Source organism: Haliaeetus leucocephalus, unplaced genomic scaffold (assembly GCF_000737465.1).
Source record: "Haliaeetus leucocephalus isolate CR32 unplaced genomic scaffold, Haliaeetus_leucocephalus-4.0 Scaffold517, whole genome shotgun sequence".
NCBI classification, from domain to species: Eukaryota; Metazoa; Chordata; class Aves; order Accipitriformes; family Accipitridae; genus Haliaeetus; species Haliaeetus leucocephalus.
In genome coordinates, this window is record NW_010972953.1 from 8,453,354 (window position 1) to 8,475,989 (window position 22,636).

The window sequence follows — 22,636 nt, forward strand, 5'->3', positions numbered from 1 at the left end:
AGGGAAGAGGGAGGAGAACAGGTTTAGCACCTAACAGGGCCAGACAAGGGCAAGGTTCTTTCATTTAAGCCTCCCCTGCTTTCTGCCATAACCATGCTCAGATTCTTGACAAGACATGCTAAGACTTAACTGGAAATTGAATTTCCCTCAAATAATTCACTGCAGCCAAGATGCAGAATTTGTGAAATACAGTGTCACAAGGCTTTATCAGCATCATAAAATTGAAAGATCTTGCATGAACAAAGACAGAGAGAAAACAACGGACAAGTGGAAACACTGAACTAGCCTGTTGGCTCTGCTGAGAGCCCTGCCAGAAGTACAGAAGTCAGCCTAGAAGGTCTCTCTTTGTAATGGTATTTACAGTTTTTTACTACCATAGGAACATGGCAGGGCAGCCCACAGCCTTGGGGAATTTAAGTATGCACAACCAATAAACATGTTGTTTTACTATAAGATCCACACACCTGAGGACAGTAATTTAAAAAATGGGAGCAACATACCATGATTATGAACTTGCACCTACTCTTCCCAGGTTTCTGCTGTTTACAGTAAGAATCCTTTTTTAGGAAGTCAATGTGATGCTGTTCCTTTACTGTGGAAAAAAAATGTTTCTCCTGTACGTTCAAAAGCAAGAAGCTGGATATGTTACATCTTCACTGTGAGATAAGTTCTGGTAGCACTTCAGAGGAAAAATGATGGTCTACTCAATGATGTGAAAACAGAAATAGACAGTAAAACCTCTTAACTTCAGACCTTTACCCTTTTGTGGCCTACTTCCCTGTTACCCATCAGTGCTAGGCAATTAGAAAGACCATACAAACAAGCCTGAGAAGAAATCAGGATCAGGATGTGGATTCAAACTGTTTAGTTTTGATGGTGTAACATCTATTACCTCACCAAGATGATCGTGCATTTTGTAGATTATAAAGAAGTGGAGTTCAAATACTGAAACACACTGTCAGTATCTGAAATGGGCAAGACATTATTTCTGTAACTAGGAAGTAGTGACAAAGCAGTGCGACATTGGTATCTGTCAACAGAAATACAAATACAACTTGAGACGACAGTATTAAAAATCCCAGTAGTGCATGGGATGCCACATCCCCAGAGGAAAATGTCTCTAAGATGCTCATGTACGACCACTGAGAAAAACCCACTCACCACTTTCTAAATACAATTCTTGGACTGAAGAATACTGCAGGACCTGTCTCCATGCCCGACAGACAGAAACGATGTCTGTCTCTTTATCCTGTCCTGCATTGTATTCAAGCCTATGGAAATAGCAGTAATTTAAATTAACAGCAGCAGCCACTCCACAGGATCTATAAAATACTTCAGAGATGTAATTTGTAAAAGCTTGCCCTGTGTATAGTGGCAATAAGTTACACACATGCAGTAACTCTTATTTGGTAAGAGCAGAATACTTTTGAGGAATTAAGTGTTTCACACACAACTGTTCCATGGGATTACAGAACTACAACTGTCACAAAATTCATGCTTAATATGCAAATTTGTTTATACAACAAGTGGCAGGATTGATTTTTTTAATAGGAAAGCTGAACACTGAAGAACTTTAGTACACAGCTTAAACACAGTAGGATTCTATAAAGGTAATTTTATATGATTTTGTAGAGTTCTTTAGTGGGAAGTTTGCAGCAGAGCTTATATGAACGCTATACAAGAAATGCGAACTCATTCAAAGTCATAGTTTTAAAATGATCCATAATTTGGGAGCTTGACAGAAGGAAGTAGGAAGATATGCTCCAAAGGGAGAGGCAAGGTTGTACCACTGTGTATTTTATTCTGTTCGTTACTCACACTACAAGGACACATGGTACCTCCAAACAACCTGCATTTTGCATTGCTGTTTTTGACAGTGAATTTTAAGTGAACCCATTCCTACATTCATGTCAGAACAGGTAGACAGATGCACTGTGAGTTACACTGGAGAAGACGGACATTTGCAATAAGTCTTCATTCACGTGGCAATTTATCCAGCACTTAAGCTAACTCTTGTAAAGTTTTTCTCTTTTACACAGAAGAGCTTCACCCATGCCAGGCAGAAACTCTTTTGCTCCTTATTTCTGGACAACTTCTGTGGTCCAAGAATCTTTTTAATTATAAAAAGAATTAATTCACAAACTCCATGAGGTTGCTCACTGGGAATCTGTGATCATAGCTTCCTATTGAGCAGAAAGTTATCAGTGTCGACTCCAAGAGGCAACAATAGCAAAGAAAGAAAACAACTTGAAGAAAGTTTAAGTACAATCAAACCTGAATATCGGTCAAGTGTAAAAAGAAAGAAAAGGAAACTGCAAGCAGGGAGTTAAAGTGAAATCTTATTCAGCTTCAGATTACAATATGTGCAAAAATATAGCATGGGCAATGGGGGAAGCATGGGTTGGAAGAAGCTCAGATCTTACAATCAGAGCCGTACCATTTGCAGCATTTCTAAAAACAGTTATGTCTGTTCTCCAAGAACCTCAAGTATTCATTAGAGGAAGGTCTAGTGAATGATGTATGAACGAAGCCTAAAAGAATAAAATGCAAACTTCTCTGAAAAGTTTTCTTCTGTATATAGGTAAAAAGATCACACTGAACTGTTATCCCAGTTAAACAAATTTCTACCTGTCAGCTAAACAACTGTCAACTAACCCAATGAAAATGGAAAGCAAAAAGCCTGCGTTTAAATGCCTTCAGGTTTGCAAAGACACTGTAACTATTCCAAAACTACTATAAAAAAAAATTAAATCTGTAAGATTAGATTACATGCAACATACTACCTTAAATACGCCATTTACCAAAAGCTTCATCTACATCATAAAGCAGCACCATGGAAATAAATCCCATTTTTAATTTTTCTTCTGGTTTCTGGCTTGTGTAAGCATGTAGGACTATATTACCTTTCAAACTTCTTCTGAAAACCAAGTTGTCCCCAGGTGGCTCAAGACAACTTCAGGTCCTTGCACAGAGTAGATTTCCATCAATGTGTGCTCATGGATGGAAGTGGCAGTCAGCATCAGACGTGATGAAATTGTCTCAGGAACAAAATTTTGTTACCTTCAGAGAGGACTCAGCTAGCCTAAGGAGTCTTCACAAAATTGTCTCCTACCTTTTAAGTCTGCAGATAACTTGCTCTGGTGGAATCTATTTCTCTTTGCTATTCCCCATGTAAAAAGTTCTTTACTGGTCTCTTATGACTCAGCTAATCACCACATTAAGTATCAGTCTTGTGTTTAATCATTTCCATTTTCTTGACTGTACTCACAGCATTTTAACTTGTAGGAAGCAATCAATTACATCAAAACTACTTTTTAAAAGATTTGGTACATTTTTAGGACTACATAAAGCAAAAGCTTGCATGGTGCCTTTGTCTCACCCCTTCTCCAGTCTGTGGCATATATATGTACTTTCTGTCTCATTTCATTTCTGCATTCGCATCTAATTTCTCTAATTTAAAGTATTTTAAATGTTTGAATTCTTTAATACTGTCATATTTGAAGCTCTGGTTATCTAGTGGAAATACAGCTGCTTGACCTGAAACTGAAGACTCAAAACCTCAATGAATTTACTGTTCATGCTGACCAGTTTTCCTTCTTTAGGCATTGAAGGGGACAGATTGCTTTGTGGGATACTCAAAAAAAATGGTAGCATACTGGTATCTCTCTAGGCACATTACCTGAAGCAGTCATCACATGTTTATTAAGGTAGCAGTTAATTTCATTTCCTGTTTTGAGATCCTGAAGATTCGTTATGTTTGAACATGACACAGACTTGACATTAAAAGGTAGACTTTTTTTTTTTTAAAGAGACAAAAATCACTTTGGAACACACTTTAGCTACTTCAGGTGTCTAACCCTGTTGCAGGGTTAAAACCTTTTGACCCTAACTTACTTCCATTTTTAAAAGCTAGTGAGAAGATTCATGCACCATATTCCTTTCATTACAAGAAGCTTATAGTTTAGAGAAAGGAAATGACAGGAATAGATATGCAATAAACTACACTTCTCCTGCTTGGTGTACGACTTGTAATCTAACTTTTATTTTAAGGATGCCCAAATAACTTTTGTAAACATAGTATGAAGATGCCATTTCTGCCTAGTTCTGGTCATAACACAGTTCTCCAGATAGTTTTTTAGATAGCCTTCTTCATTCCTGCCGCCAGCCAATATTCATGGTCTTTTTTAAACAACATTTCCCAAAGTTTTCTCCACTTCCTTTCCACTGCTACTTTTCAGATCACAGTATAAACCCCAAACCACCTCAACAAAACCCAAGCTCTCAATCAATAAGCAGCTGTGAATGCTGCTTGCTCATTATCATCCTCACAGAGATTGGGAAGTGCCACTCACAGGGGAAACAGATTCTGGGCCTCATGATGTGTCCAGAAGTATGGCAAGAAATGACACAGAAGAACAAGAAACAGATCTTAAAATACTAGATTACTCTTCTGGTAAATCTTCCAGCTAGGTTTTATTCATTATCCAAAAAGCTAACCAGGGAACCCAAAATGTGCACTGATACTTTCATGAAACACAACTCTCTTGGAAGTCTGGCAACACTCTACAAACATTTATGTTGTACCATACACTCTCAGAAGCATCTTTTTCCTTTAAAGGGAAAGATTACTAGGACTTTCTCATCTCTTAAGTGGCAAGTGCTTTCTGCCTCTACTAATTATAATTCTTTCAAGTCTGAAAAAAGCACAGAGAATATTATAAAGTGTAATACTTTACTTTTCCGAATCTGTACTGTTTCAGCAGTCTGATAAATTACCTACAAATGCATAAAACTTAAGCAACATTGTCCAATGCACTCAGAATGGTCCCAAATTCAATTACAAGTAAACCACATTAAAGACTTACTGTACAGTAAACAAATGGGTGAAAAACTGTAATTTATTGAAACTCATAACTCAAAAAATATAAGATGCTGTAGTGTACAATATGTTACACAAAGCACCCTAGGGTGCACATTCAAGTCAAGTAATAACTCCATCGCCCCCCAAACCCTGGTACCCTAGTACTTGTTCCATATACAATCATGCACATTTACTCTTCAGGAGGAAGCCCCCAGTATTCTGATGTATTAAATAGCACCAAAATCAGCATAGTCCATTGAAAAAAAATGGGGAGCTAAATTAACTTGGCCAATACTTTTGACAGATATTATACATTCATGGAATTAAACAGTCTAAACTAACCTAAACAGTGTGTACTGTAACAATTACTGTTCTAATTTGAAGTTCTCCCCATATAGCAGTAGTGGAGGCAATATGCTCTAAGCAAAACTACTTACGTACTTCCTACACAAAGCTCATCTCCCTTTTTTGTTGGAAATAAGTCTATGAGGGGTGTGGAAAACTTGGATCTTTCAAGAACAACTACTGGTCTTAAATAATGAAGCTGTTTTAAGGCAAGGTCTCCACAGTCCGTTAGTGCCTTGTCCAAGATTGCCCTCAAATTTTCTAAAGACGGGGCAGATGATGATTCTGACAACAAGGGCTGGATTTCTGTTAGCTGCCCATGATTATTTTGGGTTATGATTACATTTTTGTCATTTACAAAGTTCTTTACTGGTGTATCCCCTTGGCCATCTCCCTCTTTTTGCAAGGTTTTATCTACTGACAACTGCTCAGGCGACTCCCATTCTACTACCTCATCAAAATCATCATCGTCGTCGTCATCTTTTCCCTCACTTTCCTGAATAAATTTTAAAAATGAAGACTCAAATCCCATTGGTTTATATGTCTTTAAATCAAATGGTTTGGACACTGGAGGCTTCTGAAATTTGTCTTTTGTAGCACAAAGTACATTTCTTTTTGCATTTTGATTAACTGCACTATGTTGACATCCTTCTGGGTCTTTCTCTCTTGGCAACTCTAATTGTAAACTGGAGAAATAAGAGCTATTCTCTCTTTCACTATTTTCAGAAAAATCTTCAGTTTTACATGTAACTGTCTCCCTGATGTTATGCTCTTCAAAACAGGCGTTCTTTGAACTGTGGTTATATTTTAAAGTGCCTGAATACATAAAGGCACTGGCATCAAAACTCGCACTACTTGTTGGATATCTTTTTTGGTCTTCATTGCTTACATCTTGAGGATCACAGTCAGTATTTGGAACAAGAGGTTTTTCACTTTCTTGCACATAGTCAGGATTAGCTGATTTATCCTCTTTAACTTTTACACTTTTTTTATCCAAGTCTAAAGCTGTTTCCGAGCAGGACTGTTTTTCAATCATTATGCCACATTTAACACAAACAACAAGTTTCTGAATCCGTTGCTCTATATACATATTGGTCATCTGATGTGTGCGCTTATAGTGCCTCACTATACTGCTTTCCAATTTGACAACAGACAAACATCCCTGAACCATGCAAGGGTACTGGGTCTGGTTAGACTTCTCTTTGCACATTTGTAGGGCCTCCTCTTTTGTTTTGAAGTTCATCAAATGCTTTTCTCTACTTCTGCTAATTCTTTTAGATTTTTCTTTTAACTGCTTCCCATTCTGCTTGCTCATGTCAAAACTGTCTTTCAAGTAACTTTGTTCATTTTTATCTTTACCTTGATTATCTTCCTCCTCTTTCTGATTTCCAAAAAGACTATCATAATATTCACTATGTCGGAAATACACATGTTGAGAGTAGTGACTGTAATTTGTGAAAATTCGATCACAGCCATTAAGGTCACAATGGATTTCAAAATCTTTGTTTAATTTTTCTTCATTGGCATGTTCTTCTATTAGGTGCTGTTTAAGCTTATTAAAGGTATAAAATACAGCAGGGCACTGGGCTTGGTTACAAGCAAATCTTGCAGATACAGCTTCAGAAAGCAGTTTTTGATCCTCTAAGTGTTCATTGTGGAAGTCACTACAATGCTTAGCAAGAGCTTTAGAACATAAAAAACGCTTACCACACTCTTTGTATTTGCATGCAAATATTTTTTTACATTTGACAATTTCCCTTTTTGTTCTTGCTTTGTCTTTTTCTAAGCAGAGCTGTTCCTTATTATACTGGTGAACAGTCCTATAATGGCGAATCAAACCTTTCTGGTTGGTAAATGCAGAATTGCAGCTTTTATGTATACAGTGAAATGGTTTGTGGTACTTATGCAATATATAACATAAGTTTCCTTTAGCAACTGTTCTTTTGCTTCCTCTTCCCTGTCTTGCTTCCAGTTCTTCTCTATGACTGTCCAGAGAAGCCATGTTAGATGTTTTTCTTGTTACATTATTGTCTGTCTCTTCACTGGACTCCAAATCTGTCTCAGAACTACAGTCTTCCTTTTTAGGATGACACAGCTGTTCAGAGTGGTCTGAATGTTCAATGAATTCAATGTTGGTTGCACAAGGTGTTGGAACAGTGCTATTTTTATGCATGTCTTCTGTACGTAAACCTACATGATCAATTTTTTCATTAGAACATACCTTGTGAGCTACCCTCTCACAGCCAATTTGATGTTTGTTTCTATAGTGAATTCTAAGGTGTGTTTTTCTTGTAAATGATCTTTGGCAAATATGGCACTTAAATGGTGAGTACCGATGCTGGAACATATTTAACTGAAGAACCATTTCCTTTGAATAGTTATGCTTTTTAACATAATGCATTAAGAGAGCTTCTCTGGTCACAAACTCACACGTACATCCTTGACATTCACAGAAAAATGGTTTCGCTGCCAGCTGAGTAAGATACTGGCTGGGTAAATTATCTTGTTGCTCTTGAAGCTGAAATTTTGAGGTAGTTTCATCTACTAACTCAGGGCACTTGGCATCCCTAGATGAATAGGACTGTAAAGAGCCCAAAAGAGGCTTGTGTCTTGAAGAATTCTGAATGTTAGAATTTTTTAAGCTTAGATGTTTCAAGCCTAACATTAGTTCCAGCATGTTATCTTCAATATTTGATTCTTTAGAACTGTCATAAAAAGATGTTTCTGGGGAAGAAGGACAAGTTTCTTCCTTCAGGCAATTGCTTCCTTTAGCATCTATAGTACAATACGAGCTTTCTGGAGAGTCAGCATTTATATCTGAATTATGACCTAACTCTGTACTAATGTCTGTAGGGGATTTACTGTCCTGAGTGTCACTCAACAGGTCGAGAAAGTCTTTAGTTTTCAACTCCATATTTTTTTTACCTTTGAAGTTATATGGATGGGCCCTGCGAAGGTTTTTTTGCATACTTCTGGAATTTTTGTGTGTGGAACAGCAGCCTTCAAAACCACAGGAAAGTTTTTTTTCATCAAAGCAAACTGCCACATTGGAACACTGTTGTTTCACATCTGCTGGATGGAAGACTCCTTCCTGGGACATGAGAAAACCTGGAACTGACTGATTGTGAGCCATTGTTTCAATCAGTAGAGGAGACGCCTGGCCTTGGTTTACTGCAGCATCTGTGCTGTGGTCCCCACAATGAAGGCTGCAATTACTTTCACTGTCTAGATCTTCACTGTCAGAGAGTGCTTCTTCCTTAATCTGTGGAATTTCCTGAGAGCCTGAAGGATCCAAGTTATCATTCAGACTGGAATTTTCAGATTGTTCAAGCAGCTGAGACTCTGGAAGATAACTACATTTGTCTTTTGAAACTGACTCTTCAAGTTTTAGTGTTTGCTTCACTTCCCCATTTGACACTTCAATATTATGCACTGCAAGGTGATTCTGAAATTCAGTTTTTGAATAATAAAATTTTTTGCAACCAAAGAAGTTGCAGGTGTATGATGCATCTCTGAAGTGCTGTGCCTCGTGATGGTAAAGTTGCCCTAAGTCACTGAAAACAATATTACAGCCATTTAGCTCACATTTATAACGAAGATCATCATGTGTTTGTTTGTGATTGAGAAGCTCATTAACTGACCCAAATCTAGCATAACAATCCATTGACACACACATATATGGTTGAGGTCCACAGTGCACACGTTCATGCTCCCGCAAATGAAAGGATGTCATGAAATGTCGGCGGCAGAAAGCACACTTCTCTCTCCTGTTTTTCATATCTAAGTAGTGTTTTGCATTCTCATCATTGTTTTGATGTTCAGCTTTCAGATGTACACTTAAGTATTTAAACTGTTTAAATACTCTAGAACAATCTGTTCCGGGACATGGATAGATGTCTCTGTCTTGTAGCTGGCAATTTTCCAGTTGGCTAAATGTGACATATTCATGTGTGTCATTTTCAAAATTTTCAGGCAGCTGTGGCTGATGTGACTTTTCCTGAAACACTGGGGGCGGGCTGCTGGAAGCTGTTGTCTTTTGTGGTGATCTTTCTTTTTTCAGTATTATCTTCTTTTTGGGTCTGTGTGTTCTACTAGGTGGCATTTTAACATGTTCCATTACATGTGGTACAAAAAATTCCTTTCTCTTGAACTTTTTTGTACACACTGGACATGTATAAACACCATCTTCCATATGCATCTTAGAATGATGCAGTATTCTAGCCTCTATACATTCCCTTTTGCAGAGCACACAAAAAAATTTGTACTGAAGCCATCTCTGGTATCTTTCTGAAGAACCAATTGGTTTTTTTACTCTTGCTTTTTCTTTAGGGTGGTTCATTGTGTCTTTTCCATCATAATATTTATGTTCTTTTGTCTCATCATAGTCACTAAAGAAAGTTTCTAACATGTCAGTTTCATTGATTGACATATTACAACTTGCATCGTCCTCGGAATCAGAAGCTACTTTCCCTAACAGTTTAAGGCAATGTCGCTTTAAAGTCTTCCAGTCCCAAAATTCAGGATCAAATGGCCAATATGCTTTTAAAGCTAACAGCAGCTCGCAACGGAGTGAATTTGGAACCAGTGCATTTTCTTCATCAAATTTTTGATCTGGTTGCATATAGAGCTCTTCCAACACATTAAATCCACTCAAAGTTGGCTCAAGTAAAAATTCTGTGAGCTGACAAGCTCTTCTAACTTCAAGGTCTTCTGGTAAAAGGCATGCAATTGTTTTACATACTGATGTCTTCATTTCATCACTTCCATTTGATCTGATCTGAAGGGCTCTCACACATAACAAAACAGACACAGCAAGTCCTGCTTCTTCTGCCTGTTTAAAACAAACAAACAAACAAAAACCAAACAAAAAACAGCCACAAAACAAATGTTACTTTTCTTTGATAAGCACATTCTCTCTAGAACTGTTCTAGGAAAAAAGATGCAATGAGAGCATCTGATAGACTACAGCCCATTCAGAATGTATTCAGGCTTCTGAGTGCTAAGTGCCCAAGTCACTGAGCATAATCTAAAAAGTTGTAGTTTATTTTATGTGAGGAACCTCTTCTACTTTTCAAGCGAGGGCATCCACTTCACATTTAGTGCACTCTGTGGAGGAGTCACACAAACTAGTTTAGGTATTAGATATTGCAAAACATCTAACTCCTCTCTCTCTTCATTGAGTGACTCTCAATCATAAATAAGTCAGATGTCTAAAACAGAATGGTGTAAATCTTCCATATACACTCCTCCAGCAGCATCCACACAGGACATTAATTCAGAACATGTGGTACTGTGTAATAAGGAAATTAATGTAAATTCACACCCTGAAACAAAATAATCTTCAACAGCATAAGCAGTACAGTAGCAGAAATGATTCCTGATGAAGATAACTGTCATTTCACTTTCAAACATTTTCTGAGGAGTCTATGCAACTTTGAGGTGCTGCTCAATAGTGTCAGGAAGATACCTACAAATATTACTCACATGCTGATTTAAAAAAATAATATATTCCAAATTCTACATGGACAAAATTGAAAGTTAACTTGTTCCAAAAACATACTTTCCAGCATAAAGAATCTGAATGCATGAAGTAACTATTCAGTCATTATTAGTAAAGATAAGTAACAGTTAAGATATTTATGAATAGTGCAGAGAGATGACACATGGCTAACACAATCAAATCCACACCAGCTCAGATGGTAAAAATCCAAAAGAACTAAAAACAGGTTAAAAGAATTAGCGAGCTCTTACACTCACTGTGCACTGCCTATTGGAAGTCATGCAATTTGTTAGAGACCAATAAAAAAGCTATTTCCCCAGGAGAAGAAAGTTTAATATGTTTTAGCAGGAAACACGGAAAGAACTGGTACATAGCTAACAATGTATTATGCTTTATATATAAAGTGCACATTCGCACATGTTTTAAAAGTAGAAATAGGCCAACTTTAGAGAAACCAGGAGCAAACATTACTCTGTGCAATCACTACTGGAATTCATCTTTGCCAAATCAGAGTTCTGGACTCTCCTCTATGATCTGTCAAAAGGACAATCATGTAACCTTTCTGATCTCTACTTTGACTCTAAAACAGGGCTCTGATACTTGCTCTTCTCTTATCAAATCACACTTGATAACTCACTTGGTTCACAGGATTAACTCTGGTCAGTGAAAGAGTCCCAGACAAACAAACCTGAAGCTGTAGAGAAATGTAGTTGAAAAAAGGAACCTTGTCTGTTTTATCCATAATCCATTTGATGCCTTAACTCTTAATTAACTCATATCCATATAAGAATGCAAATAGATGGGCAAATTTGGGAGGGTACTGTTAATTGAAACATTCATAAAACTGAAGTTCATGTGGCAAATTTTACTCTACATGTGCAAAACTATGCTGTTCTTCAGGAAGAAATGTCTGAACTCTTTTGGAAGTGGTGACATTCCTAAGGGAAAATCCCATATCTAATTTAAGGTCCATGATCCATGTAATACTGTTACTGAAACAGTTAAAATCCTTACTTTTCCTCCATTGAAGCGTGCCTGATTCACTTTCATTCATAACTGCCCTCCACAAACCTACTCTCATATAGTGACAAGACACAGGAAATTTCAGTCTAACCAATTCCAAGAGTCAGAGTAGCCATCAAAGGAAGACAAAAAAATCCTATTGAGCAACTATCCAGATTAACTAAAGCTATCCCTTCTGCTCTGCTTAAGAACAGCATGCTATATTTGCCTCCTGGGTAGGTGGATCAATTAATGTCTTTCTATTATGCCTCAAACAGAGATTATGAGTTTATAAAAATTGCTGTTAGGCATCTCTTGAACCTTTCTGTAACTTTCTAAAGATAAGCATCAGAATAGAAGGTAGGATTCCACATGTGACTGTATCGCATATTTTGAAGAAAACCCATTTTCTCAGAATACAAAAATACGAGACATTTCAGCCAAGTCACCGTCTCTTAGAGACGCTGCAGAAGATTTTTGCTGTGCCTCACTTCTAAACAGGCATCAGATCAAAACACAGCTATGCTTTGTTTGCAAAATACCGCCATAGTGTATTTTCAGACTAACAAACAAACCATTCCACACTGATTGAAGGTAACTTCAATGTGTCAAGCTGACACAAAACTCCAATGGCAGGCATTTTTCAGAGATTTTTATTAGTAAGTTATTAGGCACTTAATCAGAAAATATGAATAATGAAATAAGCTATATTTCATATCAGTTCAGTAGAATTATTAAGAAAATAATAAATTCATGTAAACAGTTCTGGCTGTATCCAAGGACTCTGGACTGCAGCTTACTTACTTCAGATTGTATGACTCTTATCAAGAAAAATAAATGCTGTAGTGTCTTGGCAATGATGCCAAACTGACGACATCTCTCCAAAAAGGAATCTAAAGAAGGATCTATTCTTCTCTGCAGTTTACTCCAGAAAAGCGTCAGTTCCCTGCAAAGAGTTGAAAGCAAAATGTAAGAACATTACAGATACACAGAATTTGTCCAGTCTACACACTTTAGTTCAGAGTTGATGCCACAACAATTTGTTATTAAAAACCAGCACACACTTCAATCAGGTCTCCACCTCTGAGAGATGCTGAAGAGAACTTTTACTTTGCCTTACTCCTAAACAAGCATCACATCAAAACACAGTATATCTCCTGTTATCTAACGGGGAAAAACACTGGCAATGGGATTCATCTCACTTAATGCAGGCATCTATAGCTGCACAGACTTCCTTTCTAGACAAGAACCACCCCCTGCCACGCTTGCAGAGCCTTAACTTTTCACGTAGAAATTTAAAATAGGCAAGATGAATCATAATGTAAAGTAGCCACTTCCCTCCCACTAGGCAAGTAGCTTAGATGTTGACACCTGCATTCAAATGATGTAACTGTCACTCAGTGCTTTAAAAGATACCTCTAACAGAACACGCTTTGTAAAGTGTTACATAAGGGATACATAAGCTGAGGGCTTTGTCTACTGTCTTTGAACAGTTATGTGCTTTACTGTTCGTAGCATTTGAGCACAGAGCTGTTCTGTTAAGCAATTTATTATAACCAAGGCAACACAGCCATTGAATGATGCAATCTGTCACTTTGTGTTGCTTTGCCATCTCAGTGAGTGCCACAGAAATGGAAAAACACCAGTGATAGGATCTGTGTCTTTTATATCACTTGAAAAGTTTTTATGTTCCTTTAGTAGAGCAAATGTCACCTTTGCTAATTTAACCACTCTGTGCATCAAATTATACATATAAGTTTCTAGAAGCAAGGTCAGTTGTAGCCTCTAGAACCAAAAAACCAAGAAAACACACCTAGGCAAACTTTACACCGAATATTGGCAAGGTTCTTCCTTTGAATTATTGCAATCCTACTCTTGAACCCTAAGCCAAGTGAAAGGGAATGAGGCCTTGTTAAGGATTTGACATGGGATACATTTATTGCACAAAAATGGACAATATTTACTGGTAACAGTTTTGGGTTTTTTGTTTGTTTGTTTGGGTTTTTGTTTTCTTTGTTTTTTATCTTTAAAGGCCTAGAAATGCAGTTAACAGCCTTTCATAGTCAGGAAGAGACAGCTGAGAAGCTAGATAGGTCTACAAGAAACTAACATACAAGCAGTACAATTCAAGTTGTTTTAATTTTAAATCCTAAAACAGAACTAGAGAGGAAAAAAAGGTAAACACCCAGAATATTAGCAACTTTTTCTACTGCCCTTTTAGCCCCAAGAAGCTGACAAAATTAAAATTTAATTGAACATCAGGATGACTAACACAGAAGAATTGTATGAAGGGAAGCTTATGCAAGGAAGGCATAAATATATACATATATATAGAAGCGTTACAAAAAATTTAACTCAGGATTACAACAGAAACAAAACAAACTTGAAAAATAGCTTATCAACACATCAGTCATTTTGTATATCTATTCAGTACATTTACGCAGTTGGGAGTTGGAAGAATAGTGAGAGAAGGGCTTCACTCTGGATAATCCTTTATTCCTAAGAGTTTTTGGGAGACCAAAAAGTTTTCAGTGTTTGCCCTGTTCTCTTTCTCTTCCCATCCCTTCTTTCTGCAAAGCTGAAGTATGCTGTTGGAAGGGGTCCTCAAGGATGGTGATATGTAAGTGTTCCTCAAATAATCTTCATATATATAAAAAGGCAAGAAAGGACAACTCTCAGTATTTGGGCAATTTTCCATTTCAAAAGTGATGTGAGGCAGTGCAGAGAACAGAAAGAACTCCAGACAGATATCTAGTAATACTTAGGAAAAAACCCCCTCTTACTACCATATCAGACCAGAGAGAAGTTTTTTTAATTTGTTCTTAGCTACAGTTCATACTTAATGCCACTTGTGTAATGCTAATGATTACATTATCTTATGGATTGATGAACTGCCTGACTCCTTGGAGACTAAGGCAATCAGCTAGCTCAGAACTACTGCCCACAGCAGCACTACTTCTTAGATAAAGTTCCAAACACAGCAGATACCTCCACTCTTAAAAGTAGCATTACATGGTTTTTTTATGATTATCAGCAACAATCATTGCAAAATCTTCCAATTTTGGTGAAGAATAACATATACAAACCTAAGTTTGCTTTCATCTTCAGCTGTGAAATGAAGCTTCACACCAACAGCACTAATTCACATACATCTATGGTTTACTAATCTTCTCTTGGAGGTACAGACTTGAGGTTACAGGATGAGCTGAGCTAAGCTAATCAAATAGCTTAACCTCTCTAATATGCAAGAATAATAATTAGAGGTTTGTGCTGGGTTAGAGAGTTAGCACTGTGGCATCAGGTAGATGCTAGAGCAGTGAAGACAGGAGGGAAGGGAGGTTAAGTTTTCCCTTTCTAGACTGAGAATGATGTTACAGCTTAACAGATTTAACAGCTTAAAACTTCCAGAAGCACCAGTGTTGCACTTCTTTGCTGGAACTTGCCTGACCACATGGTAAAACTAACCAAGCATTAACCTGTAGAAAGCTATACACAGTTTTGGCTGGGTTAGATTAATGTGCTCGCTACAGGTCAGATGGGCCCAGAGCCAGCAACAGACGAGGCAGACTTGTGCAGCTAGCACAATATGACAAGAACTTATCTTCCACTTTGTGGTAGCAGCAAACTGTTAGGACTAGCTCAAGTATCATGGCACCAAAGCTCCATCTTCATCCACTATGTAAGACACTCATCCACACTAATAAGAATCTCAAAAGCATCCTCACTTTCATGTGCTGTTCACAACTGTTGACTGGTCTTTTCCTCTGTCTAAACCAGAACACTTTCAATCTGGATCACTTATGCTGGTTCACTCTGACACTGCATAAAGCAAGATACAGAGCAGAATAATGGGAATGGGTGGCTGGCAGCAAGCAGGATAGCACTGGACAACACTGCTTGCTTACAGCGTCTGTTAAAGGGTAGTCAGGGGCTAGCAGAAAATGTTTCATCAATATACTGCTACTCTAAAAATCAAGAAGGACGTGATCCAGAAAATCCTGCAGGAAATCCTTTTATTTAAGGATCCTACAGGTGAGTGGAACATTTCCAAGTACATATGCTAGGGCTTGTCTGTTGCACCGAATCTGTAACAGCACAAAGAGAAGCTGACCTGCAAACGACACTGTACCAGGGGGTCTCTGTTCTTCTTACTCCCTGCTCTCCTCTCAAAGATTTTCAGTAAATGTTTTAGTCACCACTCAGTTCTGGTCTATCAAATTACATAATGTATCAGAAGTACACTATGAAAACTGATTAAAGCTTAAATCATTTATTGACTTGAAACACCATTATGCAGGCTTATGATTAAATACACACAACAAAAAGCTACATTTTATTATTAACAATCAAAATGCAACAGGTGTCAATGACATTGCTAGAAAAATTGTAAGTAGAGTCCAAATCATCAGTAGATCAAGCATCACACAGTAAAATAACCTCTCAACTACAGTTCTGTCTTTTTGAACCAGACAGGACCTTCTTTGAAGTGAATTAAGCAATTGCTGCCCCTTAAAACCAGCAGCTGGTCACAGAAAGGATTATGTCTCCATTTATGTATTTGATTTAACTAAGTATTTTAAGTGTATATTTATGCTGTACTTAAGCCTATTTAATGGCTAGCAAGCAACCTCTAGCATGTGATTCCTCCACATTAGTTTTAGCTGTAGGATAAGGTTAAATATGCATCTTACAGCAAGTCCATCTTAACATTTCCTGTCCTTCCAGTCAGCTCTGACATTTGTCATGCTTTTGACTGACCTCAATTTACTAATACAGAGAAAGCAACATTACCTTATGCCTTTTCTAGGGTACTGATTCAAATCAGCTCTGCAATGATTTCAGTGATCACCACAGTTTGTATGGGGCAGAAGCCTCCTCATTTTTGTGAGCCATAATATCCACTACATCTGTAATGTGTAATCTCATGCCTCATCAGTTAAGCTGGCTGATCTGACAAAAGTAATCCTCCAAATCAAAAGTTTTATGTCATATCAACCACTTGAATTCATCTGCCTTGTGGCTAAACAATGACTAGATCTGCGTCTGCCACAAGGAAAGTCAGTGGAGGTCAATAAAAAAGGCCACTCCATCAAACAGCAGTTCACCATTAGACGAGCAAGGCATCCTTATTTTCAAGCAACAGTACTTTTTAACAGCCTCAAAGTGAGAAAGTAATCTGATGGTCAAGAAGTATTACACCAGTTTCACAAGACAGGAGTCCATCAGAAGGTGAACTTCTTCAATCTGGGCTCCAGCATCCTGGAAGCTTTGCTCTTCAGTGGGTCCAGACTGCATCAGTTGTGTGGAATTCTGTTGTACAAGGAGTGCTATGTACGGTACTAGAATTTGAATTTATATATCTACACAATTTCAGGGTTAGACAGAAGACTTAATTCTCCTGTCTTGTCCCTGGGGGAAGGCAGCTGGAAATTGAGGAGTTTGTCCAGACAGCAGCAGAAGGGGCAACTGTGGCATGCATGGACATAGCAGCACAGTTTGAGCCAGCACCTTTCATTTGAATGACCACTAACAACAGTGTGGACATAATGACATGACTTCAGCATGAGTGACACAAACCTGCTAACACCTTCTCTAAGTAGGAACATACTTGTGTTCTAGACTGTGCTAACATTTGTATCTTCAAGCCTTCACTGCTTGTCACCTAGGCTAGCCAATTTTAAAGCTGACGTGGAAGTACCTACTAGTGTTACAGCTACACCATGTTTTGTGTAGACTTAGCGTTAGGCAGGCCCCATCATGGGCCAGACTAGGATGAAGATGAGAAATCTACAGCTCTAATTGGTATCTCCAGACTCAGTCAGGAGAAAATGTAGATTGGAGTTACAGGACCTAAAAGTTTCATTCAAATTCTAATTCGTTGCAGTTCAGACTTCATACTGCAAGGGAAAAATCTACCCACATTTGTTGTCAGAATAGAAAGATGTTATTCTGTAACAATAAATGCTACATCAGTGAAGTCTGTTCTCCAGTCCCAATAGTTTTAAAGTCTCAGCTACACATAAAGTCCAACTCTCCTCATTTTCACCCTAGGGATACAGCTTTTAGAACTGCTTAACAAGTCTCCTTGGACAACAGCAAATAATTTAGTTCACCCTGAAAGAATGTTAGTTGTTGGGTTTTGTTTGTTTGGTTAGTTGGTTTTGGTTTGTTCTTTAAAAAGAGACCATGGGATGGACTTCAGCCTTGTATGTCTTTGGACATGGGTCTAATGACACATTTTGGTAGTGAAAAACAGTCAGCCTCTAGAACTTCCAAGTGTGGTGGACTCTCCCCTTTGACTCTTCCACAAGTTCATTTCTCTCTACAAGGTATGCTTTTGCTCAAAAAGACGTTTCTGGCCTGAAACAGAAGCAATATGTAAATACTTCTGGCCTTTTTGTACAGATGATTGGACCAGGCTAATCATCCTGCTGACACTTAAGTGCTACGAAAACTTTTCTTAATGGCATTAAAATGTGGAGTGAGTAAATGAACAACGCCACAGCTGACCAAATCCAAATTCCCAAGATACACTTGAGATGTCTGGTAATGTAAAACTTTATCCAGACCAGTGTTTAAACAGGAGAAAACTACACATTTAGCCATGCCTTGAAAGCCAAATTACAAACCCATTTTGTAAGGGGCAAAAAACAGCTTCCCTGCTTTGGCTCTAACAGTTTGCCACTGCTGAAACAGAGATGCAAGAAGTTTTGTATCTCCAGCCAGTTAAGACGGCAGACAAGTTTTATAGTCACAATTTGGCCAAGATCTAGTACTGCAATTCTCAGAGTTATAGAAATTACAAAAATACAAAAAGGCTCTCAGAGGGTGGTGGTGAAGTTAAAGGGTGCTGCCTTTGCACGTTCCTACTACTTACAACTCTGTGGAAGAAGTGAAAAAAGGCAAACTCTCAGGGGTCTAAGTATTCTAGAGGGAAGAACTGAATTACAACATACTTTGTGGAACCACAAAGCTTAGGGGTTTAATATCAACCCAGACAGCACTGACCCAGCACTACTTACAGAGCTACCATATTGCTGAAGCATTACTGTTAATGCCAACAATGTAAGTGCTGTTTTGTTTTTAAATGACTTAAACATTACTTTTGTCTAACTGCTTTATTACTGTAGCAAGATGAGGCCTTTTTCATTTTGTCACAAGTTATCTAGAAGGTACTTCAGTCTGATGTACTTCTCAAGTTAAAGATATATCCACATTCTCTACATATTTTTGTACAATATTAGCTCAATCCTCTTGCACTGAAGCCAGTGAGGAAGTTAGGAGTAGCAGTAATACTTATTACTTACCAAGAGCAATACACATTTGCTGTTTGAAGCTGATGAGTAAGGTATGTTGTACAAAGAATAAATGCAGTGTTTTCTTGTCCCTCAGATTCCAGATTACATATGATGTCCAGTACTTCTTTGCAATCCACCTTTGCAATCTTAAAGAAAAAAAAGAAAATTAAAAAAAGAAAAGGCACTTTATTCTCAGCATGTTTACAAAAGAAATGCATGTTTACTGTATCAAAGGAAATGGTCTCAAAACACATGAACAAAACACTATGTCTGCTTTTAATATCCAGAGTTCATACCACACCTTTCAGGTACAGAATGGCATGAGAAGTTCACATATGTTAGTTCTGATCCTTTCTCGGTATTAGTTTTCTTTGGGACCACCTTCCATTTTGGGAAGCTTAGCAAAATACTTATATACAGGCAACAGTCTCTCTAAAACTTCCCATTCCATCTCTGCAGTTGCAGGCATCCCTATTCTCCTCTTGAAGATTAAAACCCATGTCCAAAAAGGTCAAGAGATGTGAAAAAGCCAGTTTCTTGTCCTCTTTGTCCTAAGTGCTGATTCTGAACAATCACACTTCAAAGCATGATGTTAAAAATAGAAGTGTTTACAGTAGAGACAAATCCCATGGAAGTTCTGGAAAGCATACTTAAAGGTAGTACCATGTATCAAAACAGGGCATTAGCTTGGTTATAAGCCAATTATTTTAGACCACAAACAGTAATTACGAAGTGCTTTTACTATTAAGACACTATTTTTAATACATTTTTTCCACTGGATCTATTCCACTTCACAGAATAGGCTGTATTCAAGCAACATCTACTTTAATCAGCTGTTGCTACTATAAACAATTCAAACCTCTTGTTAATCATGAAAAATAATGATATATTTTAACTTCCCATTGTTATTTCTATACCAAACTAATTTTCACAGACATCTCATTTAGCAGGAAGAGCAGAAGCTGGTATATTACCCCAGTTTTCCATACACATTTGACAATGGAGTTCATTGAGCAATGTCAACATTTTCTAGGGTCCACTGACTTTTGATGTTCAACTTGAGACCCATGACTGACCTTTTCCAGCAGACATTTTTAGAGCAATTCAAAGCTGAAAGTTCTTGCAGATGTGTCAGTTCTCATTTGAAGACAACTAAAATGTAGCAGATTATTTTTGTCGGGGGTTTTGTTACTGACTCACCTCTGGCAAGACAGAAACCTCAAGAACTGATTTAAGTGACAGTGCTTTGCTAACTAAGGGGACAGACATCATTCCTCCTTGCATGCCAGAGATAATAAACACTTACAATATCTGCAAATCAAGTGCCACCTCCAGCAGGTTGTGGAAGATGGAAAAGCAAGCCCAATACCAATGGCCACATGAAAGAATTCTGAAGGTGTTCATCACTGCACAGGAGAGAACAGTGCTGTTCTAGCTTACAGATGAAAAACAAAAACAAAAACAAAAAAGGATACTGCTGCATATCATCTCCCTCCAACATCCTTTGCCAGCAGTACCTTTCTTACATTCTCATCTACCTTCAGTACTTACAGGCACACAGGCTTTCAGCTTATGTGGGAAGTCTAGCTGAATACATGTCTGATAGCTCCAGCCTTTTCACAGTATTCTACCACCTCTCTCCACTCATTTATTCCTATTCTTTATAGATTACAATTTCCATCAGCACATTTTATAAAGCAAATTAGGAAAACAAAGCTAAGTGACCCAAACTTTCGTCTTTGATAATTTCCACAATTACACACTACCATCTCCTCAATACTGCAGCAAACATTCTTAAGTAACGCAAGAGGCTGCCTGCAATGGTTTGATACAAGCCTGATCTTCCAAGTCTTGGTTTTTAGAAAAACAAAAATTGTCAGTGCATGTAAATATGGGATGTGTTTCTTCCACAGATCTGAAGACAACGCAGCAGCCTGTGATCTACTTGGCCAGGCATCACTTGACGGAGACCATGCTCAGCTTCCCAGTTCCATTAAAGGAACAATCACTGAACAACACTACCACTGTTTTAAAAACTACAAACTTAAAACCTACTTACTAGGGTTTCTTAGGCTACAGAATGAAAAAAACCCCCACATTTTTAATAGCCATCAGTTACTCCTCACTCAGACTTACACTGTAACAAGACCTTGAACTTCTACTGTGTGCTGGACCAGCAGGAACAGCACAAACATCGGCTCCAGCAGCAGGCATGTCTGTGGTGCTTCAAGCAGCCTGTTGTCACACAGCACATTGGATTCACTCTCCTTCTCACATAGAAATCTGATTCTTTTTGGCCGAACTCACTCATATGCAGGACATTAACTACTGTGTAAGCAACAAGGCAATTTGTTTTCAAGTCCTGTTTATTTCAAACTTTGTCAATGGATCCATCTCATTTCAGACCTTGGGTTTTTTTTTTTTTTGTCATTTGGTTTCTTGTTGTTGGGTTTTTTTTTTTGTTTTAAATAATATTTAAGACAAAAAGTCCAAATGCACAGCTTGAAATCACCCAACAATATCCAGTCAGTCACTTAAGTGACAAACCTGACACTTAGTAAATTAAAGTGTCTTTACTAAACCTGGAATGCTGACCAGCGCTTCTGTTATTGTCAGAAACCCAACAAGACCAACAGCTGAATGAAATTTCAGAGACTACAAAATGAACAGTACTAAGATATTTTAAATTAGAATTATTGAAAAATGCTGCCATCCTCCCCACATTCTGTTAACAAGAAGGATGCCAGTTTACTCCTCAAAATTATTCCATGGAACATATAAGCATATAAGATTTATCTTGTCTTTGTCTTCCATGTCATTGTAGTTTGAAGAAAAAGTTTTAACATTACAAAGATATTTCATTTCTTGTGTCGTCATAAAAATTGCCTACCACTAACCTAAGCCTTCTACCAGTTTTTTAGTAGGACATCATTTTAATACTCCTTAAAGAAAGGGCACCCAACCTGTTTATCTAGGGAGACTTACCCTCCTTTCAGGAGCTAGATATACCATGAACCAACTAAAGGCAATTTACTTTCAGCTCAGAGACTGTAAATTCTCCCTAGCTGAGTTGGGACAACATACTCTTGAGTCTATAAATGCAGGCTACTCTTCTGCAGCATATTACTTTATTTACATTAAATAATGCTGCTACAGCTGCAAGAATTTGGGAGCTACTGCCTCAGAATTTAATGAAAAGACATGTTTTATATCAAAAGTATTTCACGAAGCATAAACAGTTTGCAGGGCAAGGAAGACTTAGGTTAAGTTCTTGTAATCTTCCAATCAAATTAGAAAGTACAGAGGGAAGAGAACACTTGGTTTAACTTAACAATGGAAACAACACAGTAACTAAGAATATTTTTGCAAGCAAACTCATGACAAGCAACTATCCTTTCCCAGTGTTTTAACAAGCTTCATTGTCTTTTCCTCTTGCTCTTTTAAGGATACAACCCAGGAACAATTCCTTATTCTGCAGACAGTGTCTAGAGAGGGCCTCCGAAAGATGACTGTTCTTAAGCTTCCCAGTTGAACTTTTTATGAATGGGATAATGGGCATTTGCTTAAATTCATACTTCCTCAAGAGCTCTAGTCTCAGATTTTTGAATGGTCTTTCACAAAGAAAGTCCA

At 37.7% G+C, this 22,636-nt stretch overlaps 1 protein-coding gene across 2 annotated transcripts in view; it reads right to left on the reverse strand.

Moving 5' to 3' along the window:
• Window positions 1–4,052: 4,052 nt before the first annotated feature.
• RLF (rearranged L-myc fusion) overlaps window positions 4,053–22,636 on the reverse strand; it is a 53,398-nt gene continuing 34,814 nt past the window's right edge. Inside the window, exons 4-6 of one of the 2 annotated variants that reach the window (XM_010576295.1) lie at window positions 19,016–19,152; window positions 12,513–12,654; window positions 4,053–10,037 (exon numbers count right to left, since the gene is read on the reverse strand). In XM_010576295.1, coding sequence (XP_010574597.1) covers window positions 5,295–10,037; window positions 12,513–12,654; window positions 19,016–19,152 — 5,022 coding nt within the window. In that variant the 3' untranslated portion in view covers window positions 4,053–5,294. The remainder of the gene's footprint in view (window positions 10,038–12,512; window positions 12,655–19,015; window positions 19,153–22,636) is intronic. The other variant, XM_010576294.1, reaches the window with a different exon arrangement.